The sequence below is a fragment of the Gymnoscopelus braueri genome, assembly GCF_963280865.1.
Source record: "Gymnoscopelus braueri genome assembly, chromosome: 15".
Taxonomy (NCBI): Eukaryota; Metazoa; Chordata; class Actinopteri; order Myctophiformes; family Myctophidae; genus Gymnoscopelus; species Gymnoscopelus braueri.
This window is the reverse complement of record NC_137620.1, coordinates 22,082,463-22,100,329: the sequence shown is the minus strand read 5'-3', so window position 1 is coordinate 22,100,329 and position 17,867 is coordinate 22,082,463. Positions and strand designations below refer to the sequence as shown.

Below are 17,867 nucleotides of genomic sequence, written 5' to 3'. Positions count from 1 at the left end.
ACTGGTGGCCAATCACAGCGCAGGATTTGGTGTGCAAATATCCAAACCTCACATATAGGGGCGGTTTCACCGCCCAAAAATCGCCATGAATTCAATGTGTAATTGATAGAAAATAAGTAAATTTTTTGGTGAACTACTCCTTTAAGTAAAAATCAGGCCTAAGATTTCTGTGAACATCATACTTTTCTGGCAAGGGATAGCAGCAATGAGCGGTCGACTCAATAGGCTGACAAACCTCTCCACAGTCTGGAAAACTATTATTAATCAGTAAAGCAGGATTTTCTCTTTATTGCTATAGCAAGAGTCGTGATTCTAAAAATCCATTACAGTTATAAAAACGTTATACAGTAGGTTCATGTAGATCTGAGATAATCTTTCAAAAAGCCTGCTCCAGTATAGCTGTTTTACCAGGGGAAGTAGTCAGTTTACTGACTTGCCTTCAGAGCTAAGATGACTGTATCATTCAAATATTAAACAAATCACAAGACCCGACACAATCTGGTCATTGTACAGCAGATACGCAAATAAACATTGCATGCAAATGGCCTAGCTAGCATTGGTGGCCAACTGTTGTTGGGTTCAATGCACAGAGCAAATATGGCTGCATTTGGTTATTAAAAGACAATATTTAATACACAAGACATTCGTAGCTGTTTAGCCTGTTTTTGTCAAATCTTCTACCGTAATCTAAGGCTTGCAGTTGCCTGGCAACTCCCAATTAAATGTACAGAACAGCAAAGATGAGACAAATTGAGAGTAATACCATCTAAACACAATACCTCTCTTGAGGAACTGAAAATAATTATTTATGTATGTTAAGTTCAGTCAGATAAATGTAGAACTATTCCACATTTCTACTGTGCATGACAACTTCCCAGTAATTAATAGCTACTAATCAGTTTGAATTATAGTCTATAATTCTACCATCTAAACTTAGGGGTTGTCTGAGGTTTCTTTTTAGTTTGCTTTGCTTTTCACTTTTCTATTCCATTAAACTTCAAAACACAGCTTTCCCGTCAGATGCAGTTCACAGCTAATTAGCAACGTCGTGGTCGGTCAGTAGGCTCTGTGAGTGATTCGGCCAGTGGATGGAATGGCGTCTCAGCCCTGATCTTAAAGACACAATTATCGCGTCCAGGGAAGCAATCCATCTTGGATTTATTGACAGCTTGTTGCTCCACCAACGGCCCTAAACTACTGCTCCATCATATAGGTTGATTAATTGGAGGTAAGGGGGGCAACGTAATGTGTTAATGAAACTGCCCAACTAATTGAGCTCAAACAAAGCCACAGTTATAGCATCTCAGCCCTCTTATACCAAAGGCACAGTTACATAGGGAATACAGCATATGCATATCTGCTGTAAAATGAATGGAAAATATGACAGTTTTCATATTTTTATTTAGTTGTCAAGACTCATTTTAATTAACCCCCTCACAAAACCACAAAGAAATTGTTCTTTCCTGCTGGTGCATGTCGATTCTGTGTGACATGTTACGTCCACAGCCTTGTGTGTAATTCCCCGAGGGAGAGACCTCTGATTGTCTTCAATGTTACCCTGTCAGTTTACACCAGTCAACGAAGGCTCACGGTGCGCACGTCGACTCACTGGAGCAATCCGATCAAACCTCGCTCCATCTGTAATCGTTCACAATTAGCAGCGTTGCTAGGGGGATGAATATATTCACAACAGCTGTTGGTACGTGTCTAAATTTCCCTTGAGGGGGGAAACTCTCCGTAGGCCTTTCCAAGACATCAGAGAAATCACAGCTCTTTTTTGTTAAGCGAAAAAGTCGACTGGTATTGTTAACCAGAGACAGTGGGGGTTAATGACAGCAAAGCTTGAGGAGCTTAACTCATCTTTGAACACCTTGGTAGTAGCATCCTCTGCCCCCCGCCCACCCCCCTCCTTTCACTGTAAATTTACCATTTGATGCTGCTGAGTTTTCTACCGATGTGTTTTGTATCGTATTGTATGTATTATTGCTGATGAATTGAGAACAATGGGCCACATTAGAAACAAGCCCTTGGGGCTTTTTGTGTTTTCCTTTTAGCATAACCTTTGACTGTACTACTGTTAACAAACTTGTTGATAAAGTATTCAATCAATCAATCAAACTTAACCATCACTTGGCCATAAATATAGGTGTTGGTCGACAAAATAATTGGGTGTAGGCTATGTATGAATTGATGAATTACATTAGGCAACATTATATTGACTGCATCACTAAGCTGAATGACTGCTGATTACTGGGATGGAATTAGAATTGCACAGAGCATTATGATTACAGTGTCCTCTAGCTTTGTCAAATGAACAACGGGAGCAAGGATATCTATAGTTAATTTGGACAGCTGTCATTAGTGGGCATAACACCCAGCACTTCTGTTACTTATTGTACTGCCTGGCAGAGGTTCTCTCCATAATGGCATCAGAAAATGGCCACCATTACACACACACAAAATAAACAGTAGCATAACATAATAATTATATGAAAGCTTTAGTTACTAGTTACTTTGTAGATTTTGATTATTATTACAAAACACACTAACCACTTCAGCGGCAGCCCTATATATATTTCGGCCATTTGAAAATAGCCGATCTACAAGCTCACAATGCGTCATGATGCATTGTGAGCTTGTACATCGGCTATTTTCAAAAGATTTGTTTTACATTTTGAAGTTGTGAAATGGGACATTCTGCACAACTAGTACTTCTACTTTTGGTACTTTAAGTATATTTTGATGCCGATACTTTTATTCTTTTACTCAAGTACATTTTGAATATGGGACTTCTACTACGTAACAGATCTGCATTGCAGTATTGATACTTTTACTTAAGTAAAACATGTGAGTACTTCCTCCATCACTGGTATGCAGAATGCAGATGACCCACACTTGCACTCCAGAGTCCAGACCCCACTGTCGTGCATGCATGAACAGACACTGGCCTCGCTGTCTCTGTGGTGGCAGGCCATCGGGGGCTGTAGCATTTACAAGAGGAGAAGGGGAAAGGGGGGGGGACTAACCATACAGTACATCCACTGGCTATGTTCTGAGCTGAAGTGTAGATGGATGCTGTTGTTAGAGGTAGAGTAATCTCTCAGCAGCACCACTGCCTTAAAACATAGTAGTGTTGTTGTTAGTGGGAATAAACACAGAAGCACCCGGGAGGAAGTGGACTAAGAAAGGGGAGGAGTCAAACCGAGTTCCTGTTTTACACAAAAAAGGTGGTGATGCCAGGCAAAAAAAAACATCCTTTTAAAACTAAACTGAAAACTACAGGTGGATGCTGGGGAGGCAGTGGTATTGCAAAACTTCATAAGGGAATTACAGCGAGCAGCAGCAACAGTACAGCATAACAGAGCAGCAGCACCAGTACAGCATAACAGAGCAGCAGCACCAGTACAGCATAACAGAGCAGCACCAACAGCACAGCATAACAGAGCAGCAAGATAGCAGCGCAAGGAATGAGCAGGTATACAGGGGGGTTTCAATAGCCCGCCGTAATCAGGTGAAGCGTGTGACTGATCACCTGATGTTAATTTGGCGCTAATTTGAGTTGTCTGCATTATATATCGTAAGTCTTGACCCTGGCAACCCCCCATATAATAATAACGTAATAATAATAGTTAATAAAACACACTAATACTGAAACAAATAAAAAACGAAACGTTTCTAAACAATACAAAACTAAAGAAAACCAAGAACCAAGAAAACCCACTCTGAAGGCGGAGACAATAAAAACTAATATAAAAAATTTTAATAAATAAAAACAATAAAAACTAATACTAAAAATAGAAAACTATAATAACTCTGGGTAGATGGAGGGGTTAAAGGGATATTTCACTTTCAAAAAAACGTTTGGTCATTTCATCGTCTACTCATGCTTTTGTGAGCCCCCCAGACAGTTTTTAAGTTGCTCGAGTCAGTATTTAGATATTTGATATTCATTTTATCAGACACGCCCCCTTCCTATACAAACCCATTGAAACTTCTAAATTTTTACCATGATGGATTCATCGAAAACACCCGTCCTTGTTTCTGGTGACTCACCCTGCCCTCCTAATATGCGAGGTGGCCATGTTTTTTCGATTACTTTTTACTTTTTTTTTTTTTTTTTTTTCTTCCATTTTCCAAAAAAAAAAAAAAAAATAAATGAAAAAAATAATTGAAAAAACACGGCCCCTCACATATTAGGAGGGCAGTATGAGTCACCAGAACCAAGGACGGGTGTTTTTGATGAATCTCACACCAAAAAATGAAATATCCCTTTAAGGTGGCATCTTTCACAAGGAGAATGGCCTCCAAACTCGGAATCACAGATTTCTCTGCCTAGCCTCCATTCACTTCACCTCTATCTAATGGCCCTGGGTATTATTGATGGAACAAGGTCTCCATCACGTACACTGTGTTCCTTCCATGAGTGCAACAGTCCAAGATTCCTCACCTATGAGAACCCCCGCTGTGAACGGTTTACTCCTCTTACTTAATTTGTATGTAGCTAGGCCACTGCAGTATCACGCAAGCACACTGTCTCTCTCTCTCTCTCTCTCTCTCTCTCTCTCACACACACACTCACACACTCGCACGCACACACACACACACACACACACACACACACACACACACACACACACACACACACACACACACACACACACACACACACACACACACACACACACACACACACACACACAGTCAGTGTGAGATCTTTATGCAGAAGGTCTACTCAAAAGGAAAGCGATTGGGTTCCACATGAAAAGAAAAGATGAATTACAACATTTGACTGTCAGCTTGGCAGGCAGAACCATTTCATTCCCTGAACATCAGTGTAACTCTGAGACATGGACGCAGGCCAGAGGGTCAAAAGCATTTATTTCTGCCATACGAATAAATAATAATAAATCACATTCTTTTCAACTTTCACCAATGTGGTTACAGTAGCTACCGCCATTTATCATTGAAGAAAGGCTCTTGGTCTTGACCATGCAGTTAAACCACTTCGTTGCCTGGAGTCCCCCAGGGGTCTATACTTGGTCCGCTCCTTTTTCCCCCGCTGTACACCAAATCCCTTTGCCGGGAATAGCCGATCTACAAGCTCACACGATGTCGCATAGCAACGCGTTGTGAGCTTGTACTGTAGATCTCCTATATTAGGTTTGCCAATTTTATAAGCAGTTTTAACAGTGCGGGCAGAGAGTTGGCTGAGAACATGGCAGGTGGCGCTGGGATGATAGTCATGTTGTTTGACAGTTCATGACATCAGACAGTCCCTTCTATTTCTCTGCCGGCGTTTGTTGACCGACACAGAGGAAGTGCGCTGTTGGCAGCTGATCCAGGACAACCTGTGGAATATTCTTGGGCTGACGGACATTTGCCTAGTTGGAGCCATTCCGTGGACTGTCAGAGGATGCAAACAGTTTTTCCCTGTGTGTTCTGATTCCTTTATGCCCCGGGTAAACGACGCTGTCGCCTCAGCCGAGAATTCTACCACACTATCAGACACGACTGTGTTTGGTGGCCGACCTGCGCCCATGTTGGACACAGCTACAGTAGGTCGCTCACAGTGCCAGTTCAGTCGGCCTTGTAACTTTAACTGCCCTATAACCCCATGGGCTGATATGGATTCAGCCTGCATTCAATTCATACAACCCTGGCCTTGTCTGTCTGTCTGTCTGTCTGTCTGTCTGTCTGTCTGTCTGTCTGTCTGACACACACACACACACACACACACACACACACACACACACACACACACAGAACCTTCAAAACACAAAAAAATACTTCAAACACAGCGTGCAAGCTCACAACGTGTCGCGAAGCTTGTAGACAGACGGGTACAACGGGTGCTCTGGCAACGGGTACAACGGGTAATACTGTACATAACTGGGTGGGGCATCATGCATTTCCAACTTGCATCGTTCCTGACTTGTATTTGTTCCCGAGTATGCCGGTGCTTCTTCTCTCCATATTCTAACTTTTAGTGTTTTTTCGTAAACTAACGCCCTACTTGATCATACTACTGTACAACTTCACACAAAAGTATCAAAAGTAACAGATCTGCTAGCTCGATCTGAGCTTGTCGATCTGCTACTTTTGCTATTTTTGAATTTGAATCAGTTTTGGACAGTTTGGACAGTTTGGGATGTTTCCACCTGACAGAGACGATATATATAAAACGCATATTTTAGAAATTCTCAACACCACATATACTGTAGGAAGGTCAAAAACATAGTATATGCTACTAATTATATTTTGATACCTGAAATATACCGTATCTATTTTTGCTGTATATGCAGAGACCTGCAATGAGAGATCCAGATAACTGCATGAGGAACAACAAATGCTTACCAGTGTTTCTTTCAGCAGGGTGTGAAGCTCGGTGTGGCCGTGACTCTGGGCAATCTCAATGGGTGTCTGTCCATGGCGGTCAGCCGTGCACAGTGCTTGTTTAGCACCCGGACACTGCAGGAGCAGACTGGACACATTCTTAAGGCCTCTCTGGGCAGCAAAGTGGAGGAGAGAAGGGACATCCTCAAGATGTAGCTCTGCCAAGGACAGTGTTTGGACAGATTAGTGAAAGCATTTTTTTTATGTAATCGCTGCTAAACTACAATTTAGAAATTTCTGTAAAATGAATACATTATTCAGAATAAATGTTACAATGTAGTGCCACTATGTCGACACACTCGACAACATATATTGTACAAACTTACTGACAACTGTTTAGTACATTGATATAAAATAAACAATTATACACCACTTGATAGATAAATTATTAACATTCTATTACAATTAGACAGCATACAGCAGGTCTTCACACTGTAATAAAATACTAAATGTATTTACAGTACTGACTGTACTAAACGTGAGGTCTTTGTTTTATGAGTGTATGTCAATACCATGTCACAAGTAAAATATCTGCTATTGTACAGGTATTAAAATATATATATATATATATGTATAGCTTATTCTATATTCTTTCAGAATTTAGTTCTAAATTCCCCCAAAAATATTTGGAATTCTAAATTCTGACAAATGTATTTTTTGATTTAGTTCGATTTTCTGACTTAATACAGTTTATATATCCCCAGATGCTGTTGTTGAGATGAGTTACGCTTAAGTTGTGCTCTTTCGCACCATGACAACGATGCACACCGAAAATAGCAGACCTACAAGCTCGCAACGTGTCACATCCGTGACGCGTTGTGAGCTTATAGGTCAGCTATTTCCAGTGTGTGACTCTGTCATGCAACGAAGTATGAATCAGGCTTTTACTTTAAGTTGTCCCAGCTCTGCATGGGCAATTAACTCGGTATAAAGCACATTAAAAAAGGTGCTGAAGAAAGGTAACTCTGAGGTGGCATGTTGACCTCCTTTTCCTGAAAACATCTCCCGATGCCGTCTCTTTATCAGAGTCAAGAGTCATTCTCGTGGGCTGATGAAGCTGTCAGTTCCCCGCATAATGAGCCGAGAATTGATAGAAATCTTTATCCGTGATGCGAGAGAAAGAGACTCAAACTGTGAACGCCGTGTTCTACCAGTGACATGGTATAACGAGAGGTTAGGTTTAGCATAATGAACATAATGGAAACACTGCGTCCAGTTTATTACTGCTTCTGCATTTCTTTTATTATCCTCCGTCCATAGACTTAGATGTTAAGTTATTCCTTTGTGGATCCAGAGAAAATGGAGGTAATGGGTGAATCATTAAAGCGGGAATGCAATGTGACAGCAAATGTCACGGGGGCGGCTCGGCATTGGCTCAGGAGATAGATCGGCCGTCTTGGAATCCAAAGGTTCCCCGGCTCGATCCCCGGCTATTATTGACTGCGTGTCGAAGTGTCCTTGAGCAAGTCACTTAACCCCTAACTGCAGCCGATGAGCAGGCTGCTGGTGCCTTCCTCCGTCTCCAGTGTGTGAATGGGTTTGGGAATGTGAAATGCATTGTAAAGCGCTTGAAGGATCAGAAACTATAACTACTACTATACAGTATAAAATGCAGTCCATTTATCGTGTGTTATCTAAACCTCAATGTGTCGTCATGGCATCAGGCGCAAACAAATCAGTCGGCTCCATATACGGGCACTAAAGGGGGTATGACATAAGGGATCTCCATTTATGGGCATAAAAGGGACAAGGACTGACATATACAGAGATCTCCATATATGGGCATTTTCGTCGGATCGGTGGTGCGACGTAGGTGAGAGGGCCGCGGTATAGACCTTAACTCTAGTTTACCCATAAGCGTACTGCTGTGTTCACTGTTTTTATACATCAGTGATTATTGATTATGCATGAATTTGGCATGTATTGCAGGTTTCGTCTCATGAAAACATTCAAACATTCAAGGATATGGTCCATGATTTGTGTGACTGGGGAGTTAGAGTTAGAGACAGATGTATATTGAGTTAGTGGAAGTGAATATGAAATATACTCTATATCCTGATATTCAAGGTTAGCTTTATCAAGGTTAGCTTTATTGTCCCTTGCGGGAAATTGATTTGCAGCCAGATCATAGTAAAAATTACACATAACAACAACATTCAATACAAGACTAAGATCTAAGAACAGGGCACTACAGACAGAGAATTCATGACATTCAAAGTAGCAAAGTCAGCAAAGGTGCATTAGTGGGTATTATGTGCAAAGAGGCAAGAATAAAGTGCTATCTGCTGTTCAGCAGTTAAATAGCAGCCGGGACAAAGGACAGTTTGAACCGATTAGTCCCTGTAGTGGGCACCCTCAGCCGACGACCTGAGGGCAACAGTTCAAACTCAGACCGAAGTGGGTGATCCGATACCTCCAGGAGGGAGGAGGCTCTCTTAAGCATCTGCCTCTTGTACAGTTCTATGAGTTGGGCTTGGGTTCTCCCAGAAATCTTACTGGCCACTTTGACGAGGCTGCTGAGCCTGTTCTTGTTTGCCAGGGTCAGATTACCGTACCAGGCAACCATACAAAACATGAGAACAGATTCAATAAAACGTCTATAGAAAAGAGTCATCACAGATGAGACATTAAAAGAACGCATTTTCCTCAGAAAAAAAAGACGCTGCTGGACTTTTTTAGATGTAGAGGCAACATGAGAGTCAAAAGAGAGTTTGTTGTCAAGAACGACACCCAAGTATTTATAGCTCTACAACTTCAATTTCTGTGCCCTTAATGATTGTAGGAGCAGGACTGGGAGGAGTCCTTCTAAAGCTGATGATCATGTCTTTTGTTTTGGTCACATTTAACTGTAAGAATGACTTGTCACACCACGATATGAAGTCATTGACAACTGGCCCATGATGTACCTCATTGTCTTCAAGAAGGCTAACAATCACAGAGTCATCAGCAAATTTGACAATATACCTGTTAGGGTGATTGCTACAACAGTCGTTGGTATACAGAATATACAGTAGTGAGGAGAGACAACAGCCTTGGGGAGAACCAGTGAAGGAGAGCAACAGAGAAGACAGGACCTCATTTACCCTCACGCACTGAGACCTAACAGTTAAGAAGTCTATGATCCAGCCAACAAGGTTAAGATCCAATTTAAAATAACTGATTAGCTTCTGGGCTAGAAGATGTGGCTGGATCGTGTTAAAGGCAGAGGAAAAATCGACAAACAACTGTCTGGCCTGTGTTTTTTTCCCCTCAAGGTGGCGGTACAAGAAATGCAGTAGGGTGATAGTGGCATCTCTCTATGAGATGACTATCTTTAACTGCAATGATGAGCCTGCACAACCAAGAATTTCACCCACTTACTTGTAATGTGATGTGACAATAAAGATTGATTCTGATTCTGATTCTGATCATCTACACCTCTTCCAGACCTGTATGCAAACTGCAGGGGATCTAGAGATTTCTCCACCTGCTTTAGGATGTTATCTTTGACTAGCTTTTCCAAACATTTCATTACTAATGAAGTCAAAGCAACAGGCCTGAAGTCATTTAATGACTTTGGGGTCCTAATTTTGGCAACTGGGACAATTGTGTTTCCATAACTTAGGGACCCGCTGTTGTTGAAGAGATAAGTTAAAAATAAAATGAAAAATGCTGCAGAGCTGTTCAGCACAAGTTGAGAGAACCTTGCCACATATGTTGTCCGGCCCTGGACTTTTTGACTTAGTGTGTCTGAGGTGTTTTTCCACAATTGTATGTTAGACATACTAACCTCAGAATTCACCTGAAGTTATTGGTGACAAAAAGCTAAAATATGCGTTTGGCTCCTACCTCTTTCAAGTGTGTTATCAGATTCCAGTCCTTGAAACCCCCCTGAAGGCATTCTCTCCAGTAAGATGGAGCCCAGCCTCTGGTCCAGCTTCTCCACAGAGGACACCTGCAGAGCCTGACAGGGTGAGAGAATGTGATTTCACGGCGTGGCTGAAGGCCAAGCTGTCTAAAACAGTGGTTCTCAACCTTTTCAAGCCGTGATCCCCCAAAATAATCGTATTTGAACTGAGGACCCCCCACCAGTAGCGTCCCCAGGAATTACATTTAGGGCAGGCGAGATTTTTTTTCCGGTGATCGAAAACCGGCGAAAGTGGCCGTTTTCAAGATGTTTTGGCGATTATCTCTGGAACAGAAGGTCCAATCTGCTCAGTTCAAAGCTAGTTGGATGCGTGACTTTAAGGACATTAAGCACGCAATGATACCTTTTCGGGTTTGGGTTTTCTAGGGGAGGCGAGATCTTAGTTGGGCAGGCGACCGCCTGTCTTGCCTCTACAGTGGGTACTTGGTAGGTAGGAGTTGAAGCATTACATTTGACTCGGTTCCACAACCTCCACAGATAAATAGGTTATTTTCAAAAAGATTGCCTCTTTCTTATATTATTTGACAATTTGGCCAATGTTTGAGGTTTTATAGTATACTGTAGTTTGTTGATTACTTTTGATGTAGTTATGGTCCTTTCCCCCCCTTTTTTTAGGTATTAAAAAGATCTTAAAAGTCCTTAAATTATCACTTCACTGGGGACCCCGACCCACAGGTTGAGAACCACTCGTCTAAAACACAATTTGTCTGTATGCCTGTACAGTATGTACAGTAAATATTAGGGCTGCAAATCAAACAATTTTTTTCCCGACAATCGATAATTTAATCAAATAATCAATTAATGAATTCTTATTTTGGGCTTGTCATAAGTTATTTAGCCCATGGAGATGACCGTCAAGCACGCTAGTCTCCATATCCACAAGCAGCCATTTTTACTTTATTTTGATATGATAAGAGACAGACAGGTCAAGAGAGGGCTAAGGACATGCAAAGCGGATGTCCATTCCAAATCACACCTGAGACTTAGTGATTATGTGGGACATGCACTATCCTGACAAATAATTGTGCGCCCAAATGTAACATACATGTACCATCCTATACTTTTAGGTATGTAAATTGAATTATTATTCAGCTAATTAACTAACATGTAAACTTCAACTACAACTTAATTAGAATTAAAGTGCATTGGAAAACCCTTTGATTGTGGTATGACTCCAATAAGGACCTGGAATCCCAATTCATTTGACAATCAAAACAGGCATAGAGCTCTCAGTCTAATGTTGCATAATAAAGTATGACAAACAACCACAAACAAATTGACTTTGCGCATTGTTAAAAGGCTTGTAAATTCAATTGTTGTGTAATGGGGTTGGTTGAGTTTTAAATGTATCACTGCAAGTCATCAGTGTCATGTATTGGTAATTTAAAGTTGTAGCTCACAGGATAACGACAACATTTTCTATTGTCTTCCATGATCCTCTTGGCAAGACGGGGCTTTGGCAATGGGAAGTGGGCAGCTCAAAGCTGCCTCATCAGCAAAATAAATCTAATCAGATTGAGTGTTCATGGCTGACTGGAGTCTCAAATGCTGCCATCTCTTCAGTTTCTGAGTGAAGATGGTAAACAGACCTTTGCATAAAGCCCCAGAAAGAATAGAAATACGCTGATGCAATTTCTCTACTGTTTTCCCCACTTTCTTTTTTAACGATGTAGTGTGTGGACCAGTCATAAGCAGCACCGGGATAAACTTGTCAGTAATAAGATGGATAATGATGAGTAACATAGACACACTAAGGAGAAAGAAAGATATTTTACCCCCATTTCCCCCTTGTTTCTGTTCTATTCTATGAGATAGATAGATAGAAAGAACATTTATACAGTGGGGGCTATGAGGTCCCTCCATACAGGAGCCTAATCAAAGTCAATTTGCTATGACATTAAAAAGTTTGAAAAATCTCTGTCTTACCTGACACATGAAAATTACAGGGTCCGCTACCATCGTCAGAAGGTGTGCAACCTCTGCCATAATAGTGTAGTACTGCAAGTGTGCTTTCCTCACTTCAACTCCACCACAATACAGGGTCACGCTGACATTTCCTGTGGGAAAATCTGCAGTGGACAACACAATTCACTGTGAGATTTACAGCTAAGAACCACTGATTCAGAGGACTCATTTCCCCAATGGAATAATGATTCAAATCTGCCAGTACTACCCTGATACCTTGTACACCTAAGTGAAAGAGACCATTGTACTGTCTGTCTGTCTGTCTGTCTGTCTGTCTGTCTGTCTGTCTGTCTGTCTGTCTGTCTGTCTGTCTGTCTGTCTGTCTGTCTGTCTGTCTGTCTGTCTGTCTGTCTGTCTGTCTGTCTGTCTGTCTGTCTGTCTGTCACGGAAACCGCTGGACTGATCAGGAAGTCACTCAACCTGTTGACATTTTGGGCTATAATTCTTGAACCATAGGTTGTACAATCAAAGAATTCCCCTGGATTACTTGGATCATGCAACTCCCCACTTAGGCCACACATATTTCCGCTATTTTCTACCATTTAGCATTTTCTTCAAAACACACTTATTGCTACTCCAGATCTCTGGAGAGTCATGTTACAAATATGTACACTACAGTATCATATAGCGTTTTGATATTCCACACCGATTGGCTATAATTGGCTTCCAGATTTTGCAGGAGGGGCCTATGTGACGAGGCTCCCTCGTAAAAGAGATCTTGTATTTCAATGGGATTTTACCTCTATAAATAAAGGTTTCAAAAAATGGTTTAAAAAGAATTCCAAAAAGCATGAACGATGCAAAATGTTATCACCTTTTGAGGGGCCTCTACACAACGCAGAGCCAAAAGTAATTTCAAATGCGACAAGTGGTACTCTTTGTTGCAGAGACCAGATTTTCTTTTATTGCTGTACCTGGTGCATTGACACAGAGGGTCTGCTCATTCCAGTGGATAGGCTTCACTCTCACACTCTGACTCTCATCGCTGAACTGGACCTCTGCGTCAGCACTAGCTGCTGTATCTTTTAAAAGAATGAACACCTCAGCAGAACCCTGGGGAAGAAAAGAAAACTCATTGTACTGTGTTCTACTCGGGTTCCACGTGCACTTTTTCGAGATAGAGGACTATAGGGGGTGCCATGCCATTCGACGGTCCATTGGTCCAAAGTACCATTGTTCCAACATCCCCCCAATATAACTAAGCCTAACCCTAACCTTAACTGTCAGAATAATGGTCTGTCGGACTAACAGCCCCCCTTAGGGACCAGGTCAGCATCTTACCCCGCAGGGAATTCTGTCAGGGATGACCACCATGTTGGATCTGACAGTGGTTGCTCCTGCACAGCTTTGTTGTTCCTGCTTTGCATGTGTTCCCGCTGGCCTTCTTGGCAAGGAATTGGCATTTCCTGTTGTGGATGATTTACACAAACAAGATGGAATTATGTTTTTTTCTCAACATTATTCTTAGGGCATCTTTGCTTCTAATTAGTTTAGCAAAGCTTTTTGGAAAACTATTTTAATGAGACTGTCTGTCTGTCTGTGTATACAGTATGAGGTTGTCTGTTTATAAAATGTGCAGATGCCGTTAGTTATTATGTAAGTAATATGCCTTGTTGGATAATACACAGCAAATCCAGAGTGTTCATTTAACTCTGACGGTAGATAAATTGACCCCTGCTTACAATTGAGGCGTTTCATTCAGAGTCACTTGGAGTGCTGTACATGCCATGAACTCTACTCAACCAACAACAGTGGTCAAGTAAATAGAGTGTCAAGAAATCAATTAACCACGTGAACCCTAGCATCCCTATGCTGGGCATGTCATAATAGGCGAACATTCGCCAAAAATAGACGAACAAAATAGCAGATCTACAAGCTCATAACGTTGTGAGCTTGTAGATTTTCGACAAAGTATAAAGGGTTTACAGTAAGTGCTACAAAGCAACTAGGATAGCAGGTAAACATCAAACCTAGCTTCTGTAAATGAAATGCTTCATAAATAACACACTTGGAATCTGTGGACGGATAAATGTTTACATTGTCAGAGTTAAATGGCCACTCTGCGACATAGGTCCAGTGGTGTAAAGTAACTGAGTACATTTACTCAAGTACAATTTTGAGGTATTTTTTACTTTCTTCAGTATTTCCAATTTTCAATACTTTTACTTCTACTCGACTACATCTCAGAGGCAAATATTGTACTTTTTACTCCACTACAATTATTTGACAGCTTTAGTTACTTAGCAAATTTTGATTATTATCACTAAACATACATGAACCACTTCGGCCCTATATATTTCGGCCATTTGAAAATAGCCGATCTACAAGCTCACAATGCGTCGCAATGCGACGCATTTTGAGCTTCTAAAACAGAATATTTCTACATTGCAGTATTGATACTTTAACTTAAGTAAAACGTGTGAGTACCTTTTCCACCCCTGGTCATGTGTCCGATTCAAACCCACGTCATGATGGTGTGCTCATGTGGTATGTGCACTTACCCTTCTCTGTTTTCTTTATTCTTAAGTATAGTGTGGTGCCTAGTTATTCAGAATTGGAAGGTATTTTTTTTACCTTGATTCTGGGAAATTGGTTGTGGTTGGAAGGTTTCAGCATAAATTTTGTCCCGTCACAAAATGTTTAAAGAGTGGTTACCGGTGGCTATAGGGATACGCCACTGTGTTGGAGGCATGACAACACAAAGAGAAACTGTAATAGTGTATAATTTCAACTCCCATTCTACTGCACAGAACCAATATTATTTTCTTAGTTCTATCAGGAAGAGACTGTTTCAACATGGTTCCGTATTCCTCAGAACCATGGAACCATGGTGGACAAAGTACTCAACCCCAGTACTTGAGTCAAAGTATATATGTTCAAAGTTCAAATATTACTCAGTTACAAGTAGTACAATTTTTTGTTGGTGTTATTGGGATTGTTTCAAAGAGTGATTCAATGATTTCTCGTGTCACAACCAGATGTTTCTGCAGAGTTTGGCAAAAAAAGAAGCAGGAAAAAAAGCAGCAGGAAACGTTTGTCAAATTAATGATTGGAGTCACAAATTCCAATATTTTCCAGAACAATAACATAACTTGCAATCACCTATTAAGACTATCTTTTACTTAGGCCAAATATCTCCTGTCAAAGACCTGTCTGACTAGCCTACAAAACAAATAAACAGACAGACAGACAAAGCAACTAAATGAACATAGAAACCAACAGAACAAACTATCTTTTTAGAGAGTGAGAAATATTTCATCTGTTGTTCGACAATTTGCTGCTCAATAATTGTCACAATAGCATGGAGCAGGCCGTTACCAAAAGCCACAGCTTAAAAGGTGCGCGGATAGGCCTTAGGTTAGATCACATATTTTAATAGCTTTTCTTTTCTTTTTTTTTAAAAATCTGACGTTCATAGTGACAGAACACTATTCAACCAAAAAAAACCAAAAAAAACAAAACAGAAGTCTCGCTAGACGAGATTGAAATCTCGAGATTTCAATCTCGTCTAGCGAGACTTCTGTTTTTTTTTTTTTTTTGGGACAGTGTTCTGTCACTATGAACGTCAGATCTCACAAAAAAAAAAAAGTGATCTAACCTAAGGCCTATCCGCGCACCTTTTAAGCTGTGGCGGCTCAGGGGTGGAGTTATGAAATGTTTCTACTGTACCATTCATCCTAAGATATCATAACGTCATAGAAAAGGTAAGAAAACTTTAGTCCAAAATTCTCCTTTAAGCTCTATCTTTGAAAAAAAATCCCCTCTTTGAAAATGTGTAAAAAGCTTTTGAAATGTTTTGATTTTTTAATTTAAAATAAAAATTTAATTAACTAAGTAACTAACCAATCTGGGAACACAAAAAGGGGGAAAAGCCCCTTTGAATTTTCTGCTGAATCTGTCTTGAGAGATTACTAACTAACTAACTAACTAACTAACTAAATTAAATGTAGGAAAGTAAAAAGAAAATTGGATGTTTACTCGTGACCCATAAAAACAGGTTGTGTCCCTCACGGCCCTTTGTTTGGGAAACACTGGCTTAGAGAAGATAGTGACTAAATACTGAGTCTCATTAGTTATTAGTGAAGGGTCATCTGGATTTGCATGGTAAGAGATTACTGATCTCTAGTGACGACAAGGAAACTTTTGTAATTTGCATGAGATGGTCCCCAACACACACCACATAATCCTAACTTTTATTCATCTGTGTTGTTTTATACAAATATCTCAATAAGGAAAAACAGAGCCCTCGGCAGCTGGTACTAAAATAATACATTAATTGTTGGTCTTTTGCCGCATGCCATGCAGTTGTCAAACGCGAAAATAAGGGACAATTTAGATGCACAAAAGTTTATTTACAGCAGCACAAATAGAACCACGTTTCGACCTTGCGGTCTTCTTCAGGTTAATTAAAGGTTCTATGACATTCATTTTGACTTTTTTTATTTTTTATGTTTTTTGGGGGGTTTTATGACCTCAATTACACCCAAAAAATCTGAACTTTGAACATTCAGTGGATTTTCTGTGGTCTGAGGTTTTCTGAATAATTAGGCTGAAAAGTAATCCGAGCTTGGCCCTTCGGCAGTGAAGTCACAGCCCATTCATCCCGCACACTCTCCTCCTAGTCCCTCCCCTCCCCTATCCTTTCCTTTGGGGGGGCGGAGCAGAGGCGATGATTGACAGGCAAAATCCCTCAACAGCGACACCCGCAGGCAAAGATTAATTTTTTCATTGCAGTTGAAAAGGCTTTAGAAATGTGAGAGAAAAACACCTGACATGGATCAATGGAGTGGATTTTTTTGTTAAAACTTTTTATACACGTTTGAAGGACCATGACAAAGACTTTTAATGTGTGGTAAAACTGAACGTCATGAAACCTTTAACCTGAAGAAGACCAGCAGTTTGGCTCCGGACCAAAGGCGGAGCATGTGTGTTATTTTCTCTCCCAGCTGTTCTTAGGGGAATTGAAACAGATACTGAGGATTTACTTTTTCCAGCTCATATATCCATGACAAGTTGACAACAACGAGGCCGGCCACAAACCCGTCCGTGGGACTTCCTGCTTTTCTTGCTTTTTTTGCAAGTCAAAATCGCAAGGCACACTGTATTCTTATACATGCGATGTGATGTGTTGTGAGATTGTAGATCTGCATTTTTCGCTCAAAACATTTATAAAAGTCTATTAAAACTTACGATGTACCCAACGATGTGCCCAAAATAGGGACGCCAGTTTTTTTTTTTTAGGTATATAATGTGCCTCTGTATTAGTAAATACTAATTAGTACTAATGTACTTAATCAAAAGGATATTCATAATTTATTTATAAAGCTATTGTATATATTCTATATTGCAATGATAAATGTGGTTGTCACAAAATCCCAAGGCACACCTGGATTTGTCTCACGGCACACCAGTGTGTCTCGGCACACCGTTTGGCAACCAGTGATCTAGAGTGGAATTATCCAATCTGTTTAACCACTTAAACCCCAGCATCCGTATTTTGGGGAAAGCTTTAGCAGAAAATAGCAGATCGGCTATTTTCAGCGAAAGCTTTCCCCACAATAACAGAAAACAGAAAAGACACTAGTATAGACATAGCCCTGAG

General features: G+C 40.6%; 1 protein-coding gene across 2 annotated transcripts in view; it reads right to left on the bottom strand.

The window, feature by feature from the left end:
• The window catches only part of LOC308101305 (B-cell scaffold protein with ankyrin repeats-like), a 35,364-nt gene that overhangs the window by 15,811 nt on the left and 1,686 nt on the right, over positions 1–17,867 (bottom strand). For both annotated transcript variants that reach the window (XM_080450729.1, XM_080450730.1), the window contains exons 3-7: positions 13,547–13,671; positions 13,180–13,318; positions 12,227–12,369; positions 10,222–10,336; positions 6,355–6,551 (exon numbers count right to left, since the gene is read on the bottom strand). In XM_080450729.1, the coding sequence (XP_080306855.1) occupies positions 6,355–6,551; positions 10,222–10,336; positions 12,227–12,369; positions 13,180–13,318; positions 13,547–13,671 (719 nt within the window). The remainder of the gene's footprint in view (positions 1–6,354; positions 6,552–10,221; positions 10,337–12,226; positions 12,370–13,179; positions 13,319–13,546; positions 13,672–17,867) is intronic.